This window comes from Lasioglossum baleicum, chromosome 11 (assembly GCF_051020765.1).
Source record: "Lasioglossum baleicum chromosome 11, iyLasBale1, whole genome shotgun sequence".
Taxonomy (NCBI): domain Eukaryota; kingdom Metazoa; phylum Arthropoda; class Insecta; order Hymenoptera; family Halictidae; genus Lasioglossum; species Lasioglossum baleicum.
The window spans coordinates 3,996,528-4,019,319 of record NC_134939.1 but is presented as its reverse complement, the minus strand read 5'-3'; the positions used below and the strand labels follow the sequence as shown (position 1 = coordinate 4,019,319).

The 22,792-nt window shown below is 43.2% G+C and overlaps 3 protein-coding genes across 4 annotated transcripts; all 3 read left to right on the top strand.

Annotated features, from left to right (window-relative positions):
• The first annotated feature begins 255 nt into the window (after positions 1 to 255).
• Positions 256 to 5,805, top strand: LOC143213493 (UPAR/Ly6 domain-containing protein crok-like). Of its 2 annotated transcripts, XM_076433401.1 has the most exons (4): positions 256 to 2,530; positions 3,334 to 3,468; positions 4,669 to 4,842; positions 4,922 to 5,805. In XM_076433401.1, exons 1-4 carry the CDS (start codon positions 2,464 to 2,466, stop codon positions 5,149 to 5,151), a joined length of 606 nt encoding a protein of 201 aa, XP_076289516.1. In that variant the 5' UTR covers positions 256 to 2,463; the 3' UTR covers positions 5,152 to 5,805. The 2 variants fall into 2 exon arrangements, with proteins under 2 accessions (XP_076289516.1, XP_076289517.1); XM_076433402.1 differs by lacking the exon at positions 3,334 to 3,468 and having other exon boundaries at positions 266 to 2,530.
• Positions 5,806 to 5,878: 73 nt separating this feature from the next.
• Positions 5,879 to 11,001, top strand: LOC143213664 (partitioning defective protein 6-like). The gene is given in 6 exon segments (XM_076433718.1): positions 5,879 to 8,622; positions 8,764 to 8,995; positions 9,622 to 9,749; positions 9,834 to 10,025; positions 10,028 to 10,114; positions 10,750 to 11,001. Coding segments are annotated over 6 exon segments (951 nt in total). The 5' UTR covers positions 5,879 to 8,562.
• Positions 11,002 to 19,959: 8,958 nt separating this feature from the next.
• On the top strand, positions 19,960 to 22,445 carry LOC143213488 (uncharacterized). The gene has a single exon (XM_076433395.1). The coding sequence runs from the start codon at positions 20,630 to 20,632 to the stop codon at positions 21,467 to 21,469; it is 840 nt and encodes a 279-aa protein (XP_076289510.1). The 5' UTR covers positions 19,960 to 20,629; the 3' UTR covers positions 21,470 to 22,445.
• Positions 22,446 to 22,792: the final 347 nt, after the last annotated feature.

Genomic DNA, 22,792 nt, shown 5'->3' with positions numbered 1-22,792 from the left:
CTCTGGAAGGTGTTTCGCAATTCGCGTATCAGGCAAGATATTTCGTTGTTCTCGTATACCTCTGCTATTAAACAGCAGAGAAGGATTCTAAATCGCCGTGTCACCGAATTGTTACCCGCCAAATTAATCTAGGGTAACCGGATCCGAAGGTTGATGAGCGGTGGACTGCGTACGATTCTAAGTTCAACGAAAGAGGCTGGGATCACGATGATCTCTGTATGGCACGAGAAGACTATCTGACGCTGCTCCTAGGTCCGCTCGCGCTGGTCACCTCGTTGGAGAGAAAAATCCTCGAGGGGATGGGTCCTAAAGTTTGACAGGGTCGTCCTCATTAGCCGATTGACTTGAGGGAGGAGGGTCTTCCGGACAGTCCTCCACGGTGGAGGTGGAAGTTCTTACCCCCAAGTCACTTGGGGAAACTACGTAAGGATGTCGCGTAAAGGTGAGCGCATACTAGATGGTCGAGGGAAGGCCACGGGAAGGCTCGGGAAGGCCAAAGCCGCCGATGGACGTCCGCGCTGGTCCACGCGGGAAGAAATCTCTAGCGGGCCGACGGCTCCACAGCAGGGAGCAGGGCTACCTGCTGTGCGCGGCAGAAAAAAAAGGTCTCCGTGAGCTCCCCAACTCTTTTAGGTAAAGGGACCTATTGCACTGCGTATTGCACGAATGGCCGTGGCCGGCCGTGGCCTAGTACGCGCAGACGACTCTTAGGTAAAATGGGCCACTGAATTTGCCACAAAATTGCCACTGCCTATTGCACAATGTAGATTTGCGTAAACATCATGCTGCACAATAATTATTGCGCAATATGCTTGATCGTGAATCAGAGTTGTGCAGAATTACAATTGAATTACTCCAGGAATTAATAATAAGAAATTAATAATAAAAAAGACAATTTCATTAGTTAAGTTCGCAAAAAATTCGATTTTTTTTGCAAAATTCTGGGGTCGTAGACAAAGAAAATAATTTATCGCTCTATCTCATTTCTATCGAAAGTTTTTGGATTTTGACACAGATTTCGTCCACATTGCCCACCGTGCGGCACACACGAGATGTGAAACACTCCAGTAACTACAAACAGCTGTTAGGTTTGAATTGTTTGTCATTTCGGGTCCATGAAATTGCTGAATATTCTTTGGGATAGCGTTTGTCACAAAAATTGCAACTTTCACGTCGCGAAAAAACAGAACGCGTGGAAGGAGGACGTGAGATGTCGTTTATTTTACCTAAATTGTTGTTGGGGTGTCGTACACTCCGAATGTGCAGTACACAGGTTGATACCGTCCATAGTAACTTTGTTTTTTTTTTCGTGCACTTACAATTGCCGAAATCGCCGGACGCGAAATGATTTTTTGATGAATTGTTGATTTTACAAATCGACGACAATGAGTTTTTGGGAGTTTATATTGGAAACATTCGACATCACAGAATTTCTCCTATCCGTAAAGACCTAAAAGTTATTTGTCTCCTACATTGTTCAAAATCAGTGGCTCGTAGGTAGAAGGCACCGTTCGTCCGTTAGCTTCAGCCTTAAGCCCCCATAAATTTTATTACTGGTAATAAGGACGGGTAAATACTGGTCTACTCTAAAAATGAGGCTACTGTAAAAATTTGTTTTTTGACGAGCATGAATTACTTCATGACCACCGTCCGACGAAAACACGAGGAAAAACACGTGTTGGAAGGGACTTCCTCATACTACATTATAACGTATCGACTCAGAAACCATAACAATACATAGATTGCAACGTTGCCCGAAAAGGCGTGGTGTATTGCCCGCCGATTTGTTTATGTTTCGAGTGGTCCAATACACTGGCCCGTACGAGCGACAGAAACAGTGCCATTCCTAGCGGGGGAGAGAACAGAATCTCATGATTTCGGAATTAATTCCCACGCGTGCAAGTCCGCGAGACGAGACGGACGCGCGTCCCGATCGTAGCTTCGTGTCCTTTTAAGTTAAAGGTGAGCGCATACTAGATGGTCGCGGGAAGGCTCGGGAAGGCCAAAGCCGCCGATGGACGTCCGCGCTGGTCCACGCGGGAAGAAATCTCTAGCGGGCCGACGGCTCCACAGCAGGGAGGATCGGGCACCTTGGTTGCCCCGCATAGCTTCGCACAATCTTTTCTTCTCGATTTTCAAACATAACGTTTAACATGCGTATGTTATATTAAAATTTGATGTGTGTATGTACATGTAATATATAAATATATTCTAATTGTATATATACAGTAGTGGACAAAAGTTTAAGACCGCTCTAAAGAAAACTTGCCCCACAAGCTACGGACTGTAGAACGCAGATACGTTCCTGGATTCCCCGCGCATGCGCGAGTTTTCCCGTACCATCTAGCAACACTGGTTGAGTGGCGTGGTCAGTCGTAGGCGTGGGCAGTTGGAGTAATTAACGTTGCGTCTTAACGCAAGGTATTTTCAGTTCTTATTAAGTGACCACTCGCCTCTTTAAAAATGGCCCAGGAAAATAACATTCGCGCCTTGTTGACAGTATTGTTCTTCCTCTTCTGCGTGCATCAAGGTAAATATTTATCAGTGTATCGATCCATTACAGTTTAGATCATAACCTTAACGCATTGTTTTGGAGAAAGGGTATAGCCGGATAAGATAGTCAAAAATGCCCTTGAGCCGAATTTTATCGACGATGTGCCATTCGATAGAGCACTTTATATCTATTGTGTAGTTGAGTAAAGAAAAGAAAATGTAAATGTATAAAGGTAAACAAAGGTAAAAGTTAATGAAACATCAAAAGTTTGTCATTCTAAATATGCTTTTATAGATCCGTTAGTTTACTTTGACAAGTATCGGAACATCTGCTTTCACTGTGAAATATTTCATTAGCAACCCTGAGTGGTACATACACGACAATTGTGCTGTTCCGCATAAGAGACGAGGTACCAAATTGAATGCCTCAAAAGAAGTAAACAACAATAGAGCCATTCCTACAACTTGAATTTCTTTCTCTTCTCTATAACAAAGTATTTAAAACTCGAAGACACATAAATGGAATTACTGCTGAAAATGTCGAGTACTGCCAGAAGTTCTTCCAATTTTCAACATAAATAAATCTTTCAATTCATCGATAAAATAAAATATGCTTTACAGAAAACACGATAAAATGAAACTGAGATAATTAAGATCCGCACAAGCTATGTATTATAATTTTTTTGCGAATTTCACCTTAAAATATTTTTTTTTTTAATGTAGATATTGCTTCTAAAAGAAATCTACAAACACACCATTGATTATTATATAGTCAGACATAAAAAAAAGAATTAATCAAGTAAAAAAAATGTGTTGGAATCCAACGATAATGTTATACAGACAGGCTATGGTGCGACTTCGACCGTAGGAGCAGAGATTTCGTTGCCTGGCCCAAGTGGTTTATGACACCCCCACTTAAGGAAAGGGACCAAAGGTTTTTCCAGGGACGAACCAGTCAGTCGTCGCTCTTATACAGTACAGTACACATCATAGCATCTTTTACGCTACAGCATTAGCTTTTCCTTATTTCAATACAGTTTATGTCTTTTTTCAATTCACACTACGATCACTGTTTAATCCACTGTGTAACTTTATTTGCATTGAATAAATAAAGTCATCTTATTTAATAAAATAAAGTTTTCCAACAAAATGTATACCTATGCCGGGAGCGAACCTAGTATAGGCCGGTCCACAATCGAACGCCTAACGCACTGAGCCAACTGAACTGTTGGAAACGTGATTGATATTTCTAGATGTAATGTTTATACTGTAGAAATATTAATTAAGTTGATTTCATTTTTTAATTACTTCTGTAGAATGCTCAAGGTTTATCAGAGCCTGATAGACTTACAGAATAAATAGAACGTAACAATTTTAAGGTTAGCTTAGTTCTTCGCGGAAAAAACGTCGAAAAAATCGGTTTTTATTTTTTTTAACAACGGCGCACCAAACCGAAAAATCTGAAAAAATTCATGAACAATACTTATAACAATATACTGCTACTGTAAAAATATAAAAGGTGACACTCTAGAACTTCCATGTGAAATCTGCATTTTTTCGATTTTTTTGAGGTTTTTGATTTTTTACAAGCAGGATTTCCATTTTAAAAATCTGAAACTAATTGCAAAGTATGTATTTGGGTTCTTGACATGTGTCAGATTTTTTTCAGAATTTCTAAACGTCATTAACTAGGGAAAATAGGCCAAAAACTGATTTTTCGATTTTACCCCATAACTACCCTCCCGATCGAGATACAGGGTTGAAATTTTGCACAGTATGTTTTTTCTTGGTGCTCTATCGAATGGCACATCGTCGATAAAATTCGGCTCAAGGGCATTTTTGACTATCTTATCCGGCTATACCCTTTGGCCTTTACATTTTCTTTTCAGCGAGTTGTTTTGTTGACAAATTAATAGACAACAACGAACACAATTCATTTGTGAGCTTTCTCAATGTCTGTGCTTACTAAACTGCAAACCATTATGTGCAAAAAGAAAGTTTTCTCCATCTATTGCACAAATAGGAACTATCAGATACAAATTTTTTCTGCTGAATAATGTTAATAATTCCAAAATGATCTGTTTATGTTCTTGAACTGTGTATTATGTTTTCCACTCTTTTAAATTTCTATTCATTTTTACTAGAATATTATTTTCAATGGTGTAATATTTACAGGATACTCAAGTCCTGGGAACATCAAGTGTTGGGTATGCAGGTCAGACTCAGATCCAAAATGTGCAGATCCCTTTGACAATACCACAGTGCCAATCACTGACTGTAAACAAGAACCAGATCTGGAGCACTTACCTGGCGTCAGACCAATGATGTGTCGTAAGATTCGCCAGAAAGGTATGTGAATGCATTAACTATGTAGGATATAAAGGAATGGTTTATATTTATATTTGATGGACCTTATCATTGTTCTTAGTCAATGGGGTATGGAGGTACTTTCGTAGTTGCGCTTACATGGGTGAGCCAGGAATTCAGGGTGACGAGAGATTTTGTCTCATGAGAACTGGGACCTACAACATATTTATGGAGTACTGCACTTGTAATAGCAAGGATGGCTGCAATGCAGCTCCGTACAATCACAGCAGTCTAATCGTCTCGTTGATAGCTGCCATAGTTTCGATGCGATACGTACTTGTCTATACTTAACAAAGTCGACCAAAGTTTTTATTGTTTAGATCTGACAAACTGAACCGATTCATCTTTTGAACATACATTTATTACAGTATAGAGATCCGCTCGTACTTACTTAAGGAGAGTTCTTTTTTTAACAATTTTATGATCTGAACGTCAGGGAAGTAAAGATGTGCAAATTTTCTTAGAGTCATAATATCGCTTGAAATCAATTTCAGTATTTTTTAAACGTATACAGAAAAGTGCCTTTTTACGCCTTGCTAGGGAAAATTTTTTAGACGAATTAAGAGAATATTTATATGAGATTTTTTAAACGATTGTACAATATCACTTTTTACCTTTGAGCCGGAAGGCATTCATCGTCGTTGTATCTTTTAGAGAAGTAGTTTTTATCGATGTAAAAACGTATGTTCGTGAACATACTCGTGAATTTACAGTGGCCTAGTACAAAATGTGAACGCCACGGCGTGCACTGTACTTGATCGATATTATAGACATTCATATTACACATAAGACTGTCCATTACCGTCCATTATTAAGTTCGTGAAGTTAGTTTTAATTATAAAAATGTCACGACGCTTCTTTATATTTTTATATGTACTTTCCCCGTGAGCGTTAGCTAGTTAAGGGAAAAGCGCAGCAAATAAAACATACCATTGGATACAGAAACGCACCGTTCCTTTTATGTGTTCTGTTACATGTGTACAATAAAAGTGATAAATACATATCTCGAAAAGTTCAATACGAAATATGCATTTTCTTCGAATGTTTCGAGATTTTCAATTTTTTTAAACATGTCTGCATAATCTGAAAAATCTGAAAAAAATCTCAATCATGTGTGCTATTAAGTGGAATATTTATAAATTTTTTCGTAATTGTTTATTGAGCATGGTTCGACTAAAAATCAATTTGTGTTGGGGGCCCTCTGGACTACCTTAACTTTAAAAATCAACGAGAAAATTTTTTTAAGAAATACAAAACATATTTTAGGATGAACCATTAAACCCAGTTTTTAAAAAAAAAATTTAGTCCAAATTTCGCTTCGATATCTTTTTTAGATCAAAAGTTATAGCAAAATGTGCGCCGCGCCGCGCCGCGCCGTCCCGGGATTCAAATGCGCGCCGTCTCCAGATCCCGACTTTCCGACTCGTGCTTCCGAAACTTCGGCAACATGAAAATTGGTGAAAATCGAAGGAACGCGTCGCCGACGCGTTCGGTCGAGCAGGTAGTCACACGGACATGGTAGAGGTATGCTTGTCGTGTAGCGCGCGTGCAATCGAGCATGCACTCACACGGGCAGAGTAGAAGTACGTTCGTGTGTAGCGCGTGCGCAGCAGAAGCTACGGCGAGGACGGTCCGTCAGAGAGGGGGAACCTGTGCTGGAGGGGAAGCGTCCTCGCGTCCCCGATTCTGGCATCACTGGCCAAGGCTGTGGCCGGCGAGGACCTTTCCCTTCCGGCAGAGGACCCCCCACTCTGACGGACCGTGGACTTACCGTCCGCCAGTGGCGCTCGGGACGGGATACGTCGCAGCGACGGGATACGGAGCGGCGAACGACCGTTCTGGTGGTGAGCGCCACTGGTGACAACTCATGTCGGGCGAAGATATTTTGCTTTCTGGTTCGAAGAAAACGTCGACCATGCAAACTTCACAGGGGGGTTTCTCAAGATAAAAGTCTGCTCTTTCGCGTGGTATAGTTCAATTTTTCGCTGGACCCTTATTTTTTGAGATAAATTCGAAAATATCTGCAAAAATTGGTGCAAAAGTGGTGCATCTCCGTCTTTAATCATTGTTTAAACATGTTTAAACAATCATAATGTATTAATATTGGATATCACTGTATTCGGGAAAGTCTACAGAATCTTTTGCTGTAAAGAACAATTCAATATCTTTTATAATAACATCGCAATATTTGTTTAAAGTTGAAAAATATGTCTTTTTTTAAAACTCCATTTTCTCAAAAACTGGACGTATAGGAAAAAAATTAAAACCAGATTCGGAATCAGCGCGGAAAACTCTATAAGAATCGCATAGTGGGAATCGAAATATACTTTTAAAAAGTTGAAATTTGTTGGACAGTGTTATTTAACTGAAATTTGTACGGTCTTATTGTTCAAAGAAGTATTAGATTACGTTATAAATCATTTCTACTTTATGTAGTTAAGTTGTATACATTGAGAAGAAAGACTAATCGATTTGATCCAAGTAAATTATCAAGTATATAAAACATTATTCTACTACTCTCTTTGCATGTGCAGGAGGTCAAATATCCTTCGATGTGTTTCCTGTTGGCTGGGATAAAACGTACTGTCTTAGACACGTTCAGGGCTATAATGAAATCCATTTCTTTGGTGACAAAACAACAGAAGGTGGTAATGATTAGGAATTTATGAGAGTGACCTAACTGTTGGAGATCGTGTCGCTTGTCCAGAAGATACGATCAATCAACTTAACGTTCTTATGGCACTCGTTAAAGAAAACAAAGAGAAAGAACAATTCTCTGTTCTCATGCACTGTGCATAATACATATATCGAATATTCATGTTTTACTTAAAACTCATAAGACATATTTTACGTGATGATACATCATTTTGTTTTTACTGTTGTATCGCTACACAATTTATCGCTACACAAAATAATATAATAGTAGAGGACGAAAACGGAAAGCATGATGTAGAAAAAGAAGAGCACACGCACAGTATTGGCATTATATGAAGGTCCAAAGCCTTAATGGCATACATAATAACGCAGACTCCGAATTGTGCTTCGAAGGGTCAACTGGCGAATAACTTTAATAGCGCATAGCGACAATGAAACTAATTCTTATAAATCTGTACAACATTACATTTTACCTATAAAACAGAGGAAGGGTAGTCATGTTCTAGTGAAGAACCTCAGGGTCACAAAGTTTGTATCAAAGCCGGGGTATAAACCACGGCAATGCAGGAGGGAGAGGGAGAAACCACCCCAGCTCCCATAAGCATAATGCAAATATTGAATTTGGTCCATGTTTTTCGCTGCGGACGCCATTATTGCAAAGGAAAATGTTGTTTCAAATGATCTCAAGAACCTCCCATTTCCGGATGTTGAAAGAATTTTGAGGCAGCCTGTAGAGATGCATTTGAATACGGATTTTATTTCGAAATCGGAATTCGGATCGTTTCATTTCGATAGAGTCTATATACAGTATTATACAGAGTCGGTAATTCAGAACAGTAGACAGAAAAATGCATTGCATACAATTGCATATAATACACCGTGATCTGTACTGATAATAGTGGTGGCAGAAAAGACCCCGGGCCGTGAACACTCTCATATCTTCTCTGTCCGAGGTTACGTCTCCTCTACATAGTTTACACGATTATGTCCATTTTCTATTTAATAGAGGCCCAACGATAAAATAATACGACCAAAATTCAAAAAATCATGTCTAAAAGCAAACTTCACCATCAAGTTGACAGCAGCATTGTCGCAGTGAAAAGCAAAGTAAGCTACTTTCTAATCGCTTCGATACATTCGCGTTACAATTTTATCGTGAAACGAGGATAAATTCTCGTTCAAACGATCTTTCAAAATATTTGTACCTTTTTCGTCTTTAATATTGTTACTTACGTTTCCCTTTTGTAGTTCGAATCTGATTGCATACGATTTTCAATCAACCGTAATGAACCTATTACTTACGACGACATCAGAAAATCATTGGCTAAAAGACATGATATAGGCCCAGATCTGAGCTTCCTGATTAGGTATAAGGATCCAACTGACGATGGTGAAGAATTACCTATTAATAATGACAATAATTTGGCGAGAGCGTTGGTCACAGCGAAACCACTTCTTAGGATTATTATACTCAGAACGGGTAAGATTCAAGATAGCCAGAATGGAAAATAATTTTAGTGATCTAAATAATTCTGGTACGAGTTCGTTTCAATTTTGTTTCAATTTCTATTGAAACAAAAACTATATAGCAAAATCGTCATCTTTGATTTTTATCTTAGTTAAATACCCTCTATAAGTTGCCTGTGAATATTTATATACATTTGTCCATTCCTGTATTAATCCCTTGCACTATGGTTTATTCTACGGTTACCGTGATCAGAACTTCTTTATCGATCATAATGTCCTAGAAAAAGAAAAAATCTGTGTCTATTGAATGCCTATATGTTCTCTAATGACTAGATTGTGGATCTTTATGCATTTATAGCAAAATTGAGTAGATGAAATTCAAAATTGTTGGCAAATTTTAAAAATTGAAGATGTCAATATATAATTTCTCCTCTATTCAAATCATTAAGGAATGAAATTATATTCAATTTAATTTCTATTTCTTGCAATCGAGACAGACAATTTTTATTTTGCTTTATTTATGCATGATATTATAGTGCAAGGGGTTAATACAAAAATACTGATGATATCGCTTTGTACTTTGATGATGTTGGAATATCTATGTTTTAACACATGTGATTCATCTATTTTATATGATAGTAGATGGACTGGAAGACAGAAATGGCTATGGAACAATGAAGCCAAAAAATTTAATATCCAGCATTCTGGGTGGTACACCTGGAAGACCAAAATCATTAGCAATCTCAAACCCTCATGATTTTAGGCAGGTATGTCTTACGTGTTTAACTTCAAATTAGATACATTTAGGTACGAAATATATTTATATTGTAAATTCTCTTTAACGATTCCAGGTATCAGCGATAATCGATGTGGATATGTTACCGGAAACCTTTCTCCGCGTACGCTTGTTGAAACATGGCTCTGATAAGCCATTAGGGTTTTATATTAAGGATGGAGAAAGTTTTCGTATTGTATCATCTTCCACGGGTGGTCATATTGAGAAAGTACCGGGTGTATTCATCAGCAGATTGGTACCAGGTGGTGTTTAGCTGAAAGTACAGGGCTTTTAGCGGTGGACGACAAAGATCTCTAGGTAAACGGCATAGAGGTTGCTGGAAAAACCCTGGACCAGGTAATTGTGATTATAGAGCCAGTTACAGTTTTTATTTTTTCAACGATTTAAGGGGGTAGGCTCGCGTTTTCGGGATTGCAAGGGTGCTGGACGCACCTTCTTATTTATAATGTAATTCGCATTATTCAGCAGCATGTAGCCGTCGCAACTTTATGATAGCTACATGCGCAGCTTTATGTTTTCGAATAATGCAAATTAAAAATATTGGGTTGGTAAGAAAGTAATTTCGGTATTTTAAGGTGAAATAAGACGCAATTTTGGGAACATTTTGAAGTTCTATGAGCGCGGAATTATGAAGCTACCAGAAAGATGGCGAAACATCGTCGTACAAGATGGAAAATATTTTACTGATCAAAGTTGATTGCTTGAATAGAAAAATTGGGTTTTATTTCACCTTAAAATACCGAAATTACTTTCTTGCCAACCCAATAGGACTTTTGAGGCGATCGCAGCCTAGATTGATCTTTTATCTAGCGTTTTTGCCTACTTGAAATCCCCATCTTTGCATTATTGAGAAATGAGAAGGCACATCCCGCCCCCTTGTAATTCTAGAAACGGGTCTAGTTCCTTAAATCGATATATTACGTTGAAACAATGTACTCATACAATTTGAATTTATTTGTTCGCTGTGTTAGGTTACCGATATGATGACTGCAAATTCTATCAATCTTATAATAACAGTAAAACCTGCCAATCAACGGGCAGCGTTAACTGCTCCAAGACGTGGATCATTTTCGCGTAATAGTCAATTATCGTCTGGTCGGGCGTTAGAAGGAAAAATGGGAACGATTCGGATTCGCGCTTTCGATTTCTCGCTCGCGACTCGCGGTGACGTGGGAGAGTACCACGCAGATCCCGGTCCGAGTGAAATTTTATCGGTATTTTGATATTCGATCTCGAGAGAGGTTTTGATTCGGGATTTAGGGGGGCGCCCGAACGGCTGGACCAAGTCCGCCTAATTCGGGTTGGATCGTTGGCTCGAACGGCTGGACCAAGTCCGCCTAATTCGGGTTGGATCGTTGGCTCGGACGGCTGGACCAAGTCCGCCTAATTCGAGGGAGAAAAGGATAGCGGGTTCTTGTAGGTACGCGATTTTCACTTCACTCGCACTTCGTTCCTGTCGCACGCACACACGTCACTTTTTGAGTAGATTGTTGTAAAACCGTACGTGAATCGTAAGGAGAATTTGGTAAACGGAGGCGTTCTCTCAGATCACGGGTGTTAACTATAAATACTTTATAGCGTCCCGATTTGTTCATCAATGAGAACTGGTTTATGGAATTCGGAACGTTGTAAGCGTAGATTAGAAAAGCTACGCGAATATTGAATAGATATTCTGTGCTACGTTCGTGACTCTAGATTAAACAATCTCGACCGACTGACTGACGATTTTGAAGTGCTCGAAATAAATTAATGAATTTGTATCTGACTGACTAAGAGACTAAGAGACTAAGAGACTAAGAGCCTAAGAGCCTAAGAGCGACTAAAAAAGGGGGGACTCTGCTCTCCGGTCCTGGCTTTTATAGGACTGTTGCCAGGTGGGTTTGTGGTGGGGAGATAATAGGAAGAATTTCGTGGTTGAGAGAGCAGGCAGTGGATCAGTGGGGGAAACAATAAGATCTTATGCCTGAGTGAGCAGGCCTTGAAATTGTTATTTCCAAAATCATTGAGGCTTGACGAGATCGCATTCCAAAGTGATGACGTCAGATGAAATCTTGTCAGACTTTAATATTAATTAATTATGCGTTTGTTTGTGACGCAAATATAAGGAGCGAGTCCGGTGACGGACGTTAGGACGTTACACGTCACCCCTCGGAGAAAAAAAGAGAATTCGTTCGCAAAGCAAACGAATTTGATTTTTTTTTGTTCGCTGAACGCGATAGACTCCCGCGAAGGGAGTGGAAAATACCAAGAAATTGCAAGGAGTAAGAACTAAAATGGCACTCACACACTGCTAACTGCAGTTGTGGAGAAAGAAAGGAAATGAAAATGTAGGCTCACATAGCGCAAACTGCAGCTATGGAGGATGAAATGAAAAGAAAAGAGAATGTAGGCTCACATAGCGCAAACTGCAGCTATGGAGGATGAAATGAAAAGAAAAGAGAATGTGGGCTCACATAGCGCAAACTGCAGCTATGGAGGGTGAAGTGAAAAGAAAAGAGAATGTGGGCTCACATAGCGCAAACTGCAGCTATGGAGGGTGAAGTGAAAAGAAAAGAAAATAGTTATATGAGAAGATTGGAGTTGGGACGGCCTAGTCGATGGTCACCACTTCTATTTCTGGCCGTGGTGGAGGCGACCCTGGACACACCGTACTTGTCCTTGGATTCCAGTAGTGGTCTGCTGGAATATCGATCACCGATCTTATGGTGGGTTTCCCTCGCGGTTTTGGCAACCAATTGTCGGGGTTGTCCGGTCGCACGTCCACTATTCGCAGGTCCTCCAGTCGGTGTTGGCGGGTAGGGCCCTGTTGTTCCGGTGGAATTCGTATCCGGAATGGAATGTACACAATGGTGTCTTCTTTTGTTTCCGGCTTGATGATCTCCGGAAATTTAAAGTTCCTCGGATCCCCCGTCTCATCCTTCGCGTGGAAGGCTCGTAGCATCTTCCTGATTTGGATTCTTCTGCCCGCTCGGTGCGTCTTCTTATATGCTCGGTTGTTGTTGTGATCCATGTTGATCGGTGGTTGATGAATGACTGATCGATTTGGCTGGCTGTTCTCATTCACGTAAATTCCGTATCAATGGGGGTATGCCTTGTTGAGGTACGATGAGTGGTATTAGGAGTGGGGGGTATGTGTCCCTTGGTTCCGGTTCGCTACGTGGTCTGGTGAATCGGGGAATATGTATTTTGTCCGAACTATTGCCAATTTTATACTGCAAATGATGCACTCCATGTATGGAGTTACCGTTAATATGTTATTGGCGCAGTTTGAGCACTTATTGTTTAAGTGTATGTGCGCTTGGTGAGGCATGCCCCGTTCCTCGATTTGGTTTGCAGGTTGTTGGTCTGCACATTTCTTGCATAATTCGTTGCCGCCTTCGTCGGTGTACATTATGCCATTGTAGCAATTAAATCCGTCAAATTGGAGTAGGTAGTTGCTCTTCTTCTCTGCAGAAGTAACGCGTCTTCGAGCTTTCAGGCACATGGTTGCTGTGTTAATGAACTGCCTCGTCGGATGCTGTGGAATATGTACCTCGGTGTTGGGGGGGGTATCCCCTCTCTTCTTCTTTCTAAAGCGTACTGGTGTCTTGAATGTACGATTTTTTTGCTTTGTTGGAATGAATGATTTTGGTACCCCTTCTCCAGGAAATTTTCAGGTTCTGTTGCGGTAGAACTTCTAATATTGTGTGTGGCCCTGTGTAATTATCTGCGAGTTTTCCTCTTTTTGGTTCGTTGAGGACAAAAATTGACTCTCCAGCTTGAAATTCGTGTGGGTGAACTTGTTTGTCGTAATGTTTCTTCGATTTTTCTTTTGCTTTGTGGAGATTGGAGCGTGCTATCTTCTGTGTTTCGGAGATGATTCGGTTGAGGTTTTCAAGGTAATTGTTGTAAGTGACTACTCCTGTGTCGTTGGTTCTGCTTTCTGTAGTTGGAGTTCTAGCAATTTTGCCGAAGACTAGTTGGTGCGGTGTATATCGCGTTCCTTCATGTACGCTTGTATTGTAAGAGAAGGAGGCGAGGTTCGTCCATTCGTCCCATTCTTTGTTGGCTGTTACGTACATTTTTAAATATTCTGCGAGCACGTGGTGCGACCTTTCTATGGAACCATTGGTTTGCGGGTGGATCGACGTGGATTTGAAGTGTCGGATTTTGAATCTTTTAGTGATTGTTTTTATGAAGGTGCTTACGAAGTTGGTGCCTTGGTCGGTGAGAATCGCTCGGGGGGTTCCGTAGCGACAAATAAATTCTTTAATAAACGCATCTGCGACTTGAACGGACCTTACGTTTGGTAATGGAATTGCCAAGGAGAATTTTGTGAGTAGGTCTTGGATTGTGAGGATGTACGAATTTCCTCTTCTGGTAGGTGGTAACGGTCCTACGATGTCCATGCCCACTTTATCGAATGCTGACCCTGGTGTGTCAGTTATTACCAGTGGTTGACGAGTTTTTACGCGTACTAGTTTCTTCCGCTGGCATTCGAGGCAGTTTTGTATGAATGTTTGTATCTCCTTCTTCATGGTTTTCCAGTAGTATTGATGACGTACTCGACTGTATGTTTTATTGACCCCTTTGTGTCCGGCGATGGCAGAGCAATGGTTTTCTCTGATGATGCGTTCTCGTTCGGTTTCTTCGGGGATTCTGACTGTTTGCGAGGTTATTGTTAATGTGATGTTGAATTCTGAGAGGTACGTGTTCAACAGTGCCAATATCAGGTTCCAGGGTTCTGTTCCGAGCGTGAGTTGTTTTGCGATGCAGATTGTTTGGAGATTCATTTCGCGTACGACGTCTTGTAGGGAGGCGATGCACTCTTCCAGGATGGATGGATCGGGTTGCATGAGAACTCTCTCTTGTAGCGCTAGGGCTATCAGCAATCTATTTCTGTTGTCGAATACTCTGGCTCTTCCGAGGGTCAATTGCGTCATTTGTGGCAAGATATTACCCTGGTCAAGGTTTTTTGCTCCTGCGTCGCAGGGTTCTCCTCTCGTTGTGACGAAGAATACATGGTTGTCGTGGATCAGGGTTAGAGGATCGTTGGACTCGATAATTCGGAAGCCGGATTCGTTATCGGGTGTTGTGGTGATCGGCGGTTCGTCTTCTTCTGATGAAATACTGGTTACCGAATCCGTGTCGGTATAAGTACTGCGTATATGTTCATCCGATATTTCTTCTTCTGGCAGTGAATCGTTTGCAGACGTCGATGCCTCGGTAGATGGAGATTGGGTTGGTGTATAATCGTCGTCATTTCCCACTCTTTCAGGTGTCAGTGTGTCTGGCGTAGTACTGGTTGATTCGTTCGATGGTGTTGTCGATTCTCGTGGAGGCGTGTATTTATGCCTCTTTGGATTGGGCACGTCTTCGTCGGAATCGCTGTTGCTGGTTGATCGGGCCCTTATGGGTAATATTTTTGCGTGGGTGATACGTGACAACGCATCTGCGATGTAGTTGGTTTTCCCCGGTTGATAGCGGATTTCATAGTCGTATTCTGCTAGTTTTAGTCTCCATCTGACTAAACGAGACGTTGGATCTTTTACACTGTGTAGCCATACCAGTGGTTTGTGGTCGGTGAATAGTGTGAAGAGTTTACCATACAGGTAGGGCCTGAAGTGTCCCACGCAGTATACGATGGCCAAGAGCTCTTTCTCAATCGTCGAGTAATTTTCCTCCGCGTTATTTAACGTTCTTGAGGCGTAAGAAATTGGCAATTCCTTTTTTTCGACGGTCTGGCTGAGCACTCCCCCGATGGCATTGCTGGATGCATCTGTTGTGACGTGGAATTGTTTACTGAAATCGGGGAATTGCAGGATCGGTTCCGTGGTCAGTTGTTGTCGTAGGTATTCGAACGATTCTTGTTCTTTAGGGCCCCAGGAGAACTTGTTCTTCTTCTTTAAGAGGTTGGTGAGAGGTTTCGAGATTTTCGAAAAGTTCGGTATGAACTTCCTGTAGTATCCGACGAGTCCAAGGAATCCTTTGATTTTCTTGGGATTGTTTGGTACGGGAAACTGTGCTACTGCCTCGATTTTCTTCGGGTCGGGTCGAACTCCATTCTCAGTGATGATGTGTCCCAAGTATGCCACTTCTTTTCGTAGAAACTCGCATTTTCCCGGTTGGAGTTTGAGATTGGCCTCGAGCAGTTTTTCGGCTAATTTCCTGAATTTGATTTCGTGTTCTCTGATGGAGCTTGCGTATATGACTATGTCATCCAAGTATATGAACATCTCTATTCCTTGGAGTCCGGAGAGGATATGGTCCATCAATCGTTGGAAGGTGGCGGGTGCGTTTCTCAGGCCGAATGGCATTCGTTTAAACTCATAGTGCCCATGAGGAGTGGAAAATGCTGTCTTCTGCATGTCGGATTCGTCCATCGGGATCTGGTGGAATCCTGACGCCAAGTCGAAGACAGAGAAATATTTAGCGCCGCCTAATTGGTCTAATATATCCGTAATGTTGGGTAGCGGATAGGCGTCGGGTATGGTTTTGGCGTTCAATAGTCGGTAATCGATTACCATTCGCCATTTCTTTTGACCGTCCGGCCCCGGTTTCTTGGGGACTATCCAGATGGGGGAATTGTATGGTGATATCGATGGCCTTATGATATTGTTGTCGAGGAGTTCGTTGACTTGCTTATTCACTTCTTCTTTGTGAATCGGCGGAAAGCGATATTGTTTTACGTTTATTGGTCGGTCGTCCGTCGTTGTTATCCGATGGGTGATTGCGTTGGTGCATCCAAGTTGACTTTCGGGTAGATGAAATACGGCGTTATATTCTTTCACAAGGTTTCTGACGCTGGCTTCTTCCTCCGCATTTAAATGTTCCGTGTTTAAATGTTTCATGATCTCGGTTGTTCGGTCATTGGCGTACGGGTTTGTATCGGATGATATTGGAGATTTAGTATCTTGGTGAGTGAGATGGCCAGGGAATAATGAGACGGGATTCGACGTATCCTCAGAGGATTTTTCTTCACAGATAGATAGAATCGGCTTGGATTCTTTAGAATAGAGCTCCGACATGCGAGAATTAGTAGAATTAGAATTGGAATTTGGTTCGCATGCCTCTGGAGAAGATTGAGACTTCACGCACAGCACACCTGGATTTGGTAAAGATTCAGTGAGTGGGTGTACTGTGGTGGACGAAATAGAAATAGAAGAAATAGGAATAGAAGAGATCTGTGAAGAAGGAATCGGTAGAGGTTCCTTGAATTCCTCGAACTCCTGGAGTTCGACGTTAGGTTCTCGCAGCATGACATTTTGATTTGTTGTATTGACTGCGGGGAGGTAGGATTTCCCTTGTTTCGATTTTATTATGGCGTGTCCCAAATGGACCCCTTCGCCGAGATCTTGGCGCGGCACGTAGCCTTCGTCAAGGTTTGGATTTAGAATGTGTACTGGAATGACCGTTTTGGATCTTGCCGGAAGCGTAATTTGTTTGTGATTGAGAAATGGAATAGTGGTGCCATGGAAACGGAGACAATTTTCTGAGTAGACGATGTCGACGGATTGATTTCGGAAGAATTCGGAGCCAATGATGCCCTTTTGAGGTATCGGTAGGTCGTCGGCGACGACGTGAAACGTCACTTTGTGATTGAATATATTAATTTCGAACGTGCCGAGAGTGGTGATGGTATGGCTCGTGATGCCCGTGATGCTCACTTTTTCTTGAGCGTTAATCAGCTCGGGTTTACTCAAAGCTTCTCGCTTTATGATGTTTATCTCTGATCCGGTGTCGACCATGGTTTCTGTTGCTTCTTTGAGATCAGCGGAGTGCAGCATTATTGCGGGTACGACCAGAGCTGATTTCAATTGGACTGCACATGCTCGTGTTCGTCCTGGTTCTCTTGTTTCGTGACTATCGGGAGGGCGGAGCGCGTCTGTTGTGCTGGTGCTCCACGATACGCGCTCGTAGTTTCTCGTGGGCGATCCTCGTTTCCCTGAAACCTTTGATTATTGTAGGCCCGTTTCCTACACTCCGAAATTAAGTGGCCCGTCGCTTTGCAATAGGCACAGATTTTCGTTCCTGCGCCTTGGAATGGTCGGGTGTTAGTTGCGTCGTTGTTGGCGACGCGGCGTGGTGGATCTGGCCATCGAGTTGGTCGACCTTGAAGGTCGTGCATGGGGCCGCGGGGCGGTCCACTGTCGCGGGGCGATCCATAATCACGGGGCGGTCCGTAGTTACGGGGCGATCCATAATCGCGGGACGGTCCTTGACCGCGAGATATTCCGTGGTCGCGACAGGCACGGGCTTCATGTCCCGGTCGGAGGCACATTTGGCACGTGGTTGGCGTCGATCGCGGGGCTGTTGAAAATCTTCGGCTGTCTCTCTCCATTTCTTTCGTGATTTGGATGGCGGAGTCGAAGGTCTCGGTTAAACCGTAACAGCCCTCGTGACGTATTCGAGTCCTCATGGTAGGGGGTAGCCCGTCCAGGAAGGACTCCAGAGTGAGGTCGTCGATGTCGTTGACGTGATTGTTACTCAGCGTACCGTATCGTTCCTTTTCGCCGTCGATAATAGCGGAGTTTAGATCCTTGACTCTCGAAATGTAGTCGAGGATATGTTCCTTGGGCTCTTTAATTATGTTGGCCAATTCGCCTCGGTAATGATTCGGAGTTTTTGAAGGTGAGAAGACGTATCTCAGTCTGTTGATCAATTCGTCTACCGATTGATGTATTTGGTCTTCGACGGCCAGAGCTGCGTGTCCTTTCAACCGATTACGTAACAGTTTGGCCAGGTTTGGCTCAGCTTTCGCAGGCAGCATTTCACGAGCCCGCTTACATGCTCGTGCGAATTGAAAAACGGTGATATTCTCGCCATCGAAGTGAGGGACGGTTTCCACTGCGTCCTTCAACGTAATTCGTCCGTATTCGCGGGATGAATGGGCCTCAATTCTGTGCGCGATCCTGTCCAGCGGCCTTGAACGATCGGGTGTCGGACTGCGCTCGGATGTGTGGGAGTTTGCTGGGCTGCCCAGATTCTCGATCATTTCCTGCAGTTTCTTTAATTTGTCGGCCAACCCTTCGACCGCGGTGAGGTTTGCTGCGGGTTCGGATTTTACGACAGGGACTCGCTCACGTCCTTGATGTGCGTTGTATTTGTCGAGCAGTTCTTGGTGTCTTCGCCCCATTGTTTCGAGTTGTTCCAGTAAAACGAGCTCCCTCGCTGTGGCCTCATTGAGAACCGACTGTACCGATGCAGGGTTGCTTGGATTCGACGTTCGAGACATCGTGTATGTTGAAAATTACGCAGGATGTGGCAATTGTGGGTGCTCCGTTGAGCAGTTCGAAATCCCACCGCTGCTGTCACCAATGTAACGTCCGAGGTCGGGCGTTAGAAGGAAAAATGGGAACGATTCGGATTCGCGCTTTCGATTTCTCGCTCGCGACTCGCGGTGACGTGGGAGAGTACCACGCAGATCCCGGTCCGAGTGAAATTTTATCGGTATTTTGATATTCGATCTCGAGAGAGGTTTTGATTCGGGATTTAGGGGGGCGCCCGAACGGCTGGACCAAGTCCGCCTAATTCGGGTTGGATCGTTGGCTCGAACGGCTGGACCAAGTCCGCCTAATTCGGGTTGGATCGTTGGCTCGGACGGCTGGACCAAGTCCGCCTAATTCGAGGGAGAAAAGGATAGCGGGTTCTTGTAGGTACGCGATTTTCACTTCACTCGCACTTCGTTCCTGTCGCACGCACACACGTCACTTTTTGAGTAGATTGTTGTAAAACCGTACGTGAATCGTAAGGAGAATTTGGTAAACGGAGGCGTTCTCTCAGATCACGGGTGTTAACTATAAATACTTTATAGCGTCCCGATTTGTTCATCAATGAGAACTGGTTTATGGAATTCGGAACGTTGTAAGCGTAGATTAGAAAAGCTACGCGAATATTGAATAGATATTCTGTGCTACGTTCGTGACTCTAGATTAAACAATCTCGACCGACTGACTGACGATTTTGAAGTGCTCGAAATAAATTAATGAATTTGTATCTGACTGACTAAGAGACTAAGAGACTAAGAGACTAAGAGCCTAAGAGCCTAAGAGCGACTAAAAAAGGGGGGACTCTGCTCTCCGGTCCTGGCTTTTATAGGACTGTTGCCAGGTGGGTTTGTGGTGGGGAGATAATAGGAAGAATTTCGTGGTTGAGAGAGCAGGCAGTGGATCAGTGGGGGAAACAATAAGATCTTATGCCTGAGTGAGCAGGCCTTGAAATTGTTATTTCCAAAATCATTGAGGCTTGACGAGATCGCATTCCAAAGTGATGACGTCAGATGAAATCTTGTCAGACTTTAATATTAATTAATTATGCGTTTGTTTGTGACGCAAATATAAGGAGCGAGTCCGGTGACGGACGTTAGGACGTTACAAGTGCAAATTTTAATTTGTACTTTGTCATGCTCAACTGAACACAATTAATATGTTCGTTCGTAAAAAGAAAATTGTTAGAAATAAGTAAAAAAATATAACATGACAATAACTAGTTAAAGGAAAGGCAGGTAAAGCATTGAAGAACCGTGTGGTTATCATTTTAACAATTTAGTATATGTATTATGTCACAGAATGAATCTGTTGAGTAGCATATTCTCAAAAAAGGGAGAGGGAGAAACCAACCCAGCTCCCATAAGCATAATGCAAATATTGAATATGTCTTAATCAACCAAACATCATGTTGTATTAGAATATACATACATATATATTTACGCTTAACCACGGTATACATAAGTAGAAATTGTTATTAAAGGAAGGAAGCGGTAGCCGCCTCAAGGCAGGACGACGACTATTCGTAACACGGTTGGCGCCCTATACAAAAAAGGAGGACCTGCAGTTCCTAACGTTTGCTACGGAGGAGCAAGCAAAAAGGGCGATGGCGGGTACTTTCACCGTATATAAGAGAAAGTTAAGGTTATTGCAAGGAGACCCTTGGCACGAATGGAAACTAATTAAGCAACGACCGGCTGTTAACCCATTCCCGGGACTGGATTTAACGGATAAGATACCCTTACCAATAGAATGCATAGCGCATATCGTGCAGTATCTACCGTTTCCAGACAGGGCCCGACTGGAACAAGTATCGCGGAGATGGAGAACGGAGACCTTGGCCTCGTTTCATCCAATTAGGCATCTGGGTCTTACCGATTGGCGCTGGCCGCAGGGCTGGTCGGGTAGAAAAGTAACAACAGAGGCATTCTATTGGTTGGTGCGAAGAGCACAAAATATTCAGAAAATAACGATTGCGGAAGAAACACTGACACCGCCCTTGCGACCACAGGTGATAGCAATAGCTTTAAAGGAGGCTCCGGAACTGACTACCATCGACTTTACTGCAGCGCCTATCAGACCATCGGCGATGAGAAATCTAGCGGAAGCGGCAAATAGGCTGGAACAATTAAGTATAGGCGAATGTTGCGGAAACGTGGAAATGGATCTGCAGCGGGTCCTGGAAGGAGCAGCGCAATTGACTTCATTCAGGGCGACGCGGACAGTTCTGAAAGGGCGACCTTTGCTGTGCCTGCGCGTAGACTTGAAACAGCTGACCTTAGACCGCTGTAAAGGACTGCGAGCAGAATTCTTACAGGGTGCAATGGCCAAACTCCAAAAACTAGAATACCTGGAGCTAAATCTTTGCGATCCACTCCCGAACTATGGCGCGCTGAATGCACTCAGGGAAAATATAGCAATACGGCAAACACGCATACAACATTGAGGAGCCGCAACAGGAGCAAGAGAGACAGCAAGAAGCGAACGCAGCGAACGTAGAAGTAGCGAATTTCGTCGAATCAGATGTTGGACCTATACTGACCTATAGGACAAATGACACCTATAACAAATCATTATGACAAGTTGACTCGTTTAAGTCTAACATATTGCGGATGGGTCACACAAACTATGATTCATGAAATCGCGGAAAAGATGCCTCTGCTCCAATGTATTAACTTAAGCGGATGCACTAGAAAGACACGAGAGAGGAGAGAGAGACGCGAGCGACAGACGTGGAGGGACGAGGGACTTCACGCTTCTGTCCGTGTATTTCATTTCGATGGTTTTTACGGGTCCGTACGTATCGTGAGTCGGACAGCAGGCCACGGTATCCTGGTGCACACCTTTCGAGACGATTTGCGAGTGGAACCGTGACGAAATTCGCATAACGTCGCCGAAAAACGCGAAGCGGCTGACACATCGGCCCAGGAGAAGGCAGATTGGACACACGGCACGGCACGGCACGTCGCGGCGCGGCGCGGCGAGGCGAGAGAGATCGTTGGAGCGAGAAGGACACGGCTTGCGCGCGAAACCAGGAAAGAGAGAGAAGGAAGGAAGGAAAGAGGAGGACACGGCGTGAAAGATAGGGGACTGACGTGTTGCAGCCGTATCAGACAGACGTGTGTAGCGGTCGAACGCACCGACGGGTATACACGGAACACGGGTTATTGTTGCGGCACGGGGAGAGCGAGTGAACTCGCGTGCGCGCGCGCGATCCACAAAAGTTTCACCGTTCCATTCAAGAATGTTTTAATTACGGGGAGGTGCCGCGGTCCTAGCGAGCCCTTCGCGACCACACTGGATGATACGCGTCGCGTCGCGTGTGCGCCTTACACACCGGGAGTGAGGATTAACCGTCTTTAACGGACGCGCGTGTGTCGTCGCGCCACAAGCAAGCAAACAAACCACCCGTATCACAGAAATGCTCAAGTTTATCAGGGGGAAGGGCCAACAACCCACGGCCGAGCGGCAGAATCTTTTCGCCTTTCAAAAGGTAAGTCCTTCTTCCTTTTCCTCCGCCTTCGGGCCCCCTCGATCGGGAAAAGATCTCGATGCGCCCACACCCGGCTTGTCGGAACACGCTGGAACACGCAGGACACTTTCTTCCGTTCATCTACTTTTGCGCGCGTGTACGTGTGCGCTGCGTGTGCGCCAATATACATACATATGTAGGTACTTACATACATTGGAATGGCATATTTGCTTTTGCTTTTCTTTTCTTTTTTTTTCGTTACCGTCGCGATTACCGAGACCGATTAGATTCGTATTC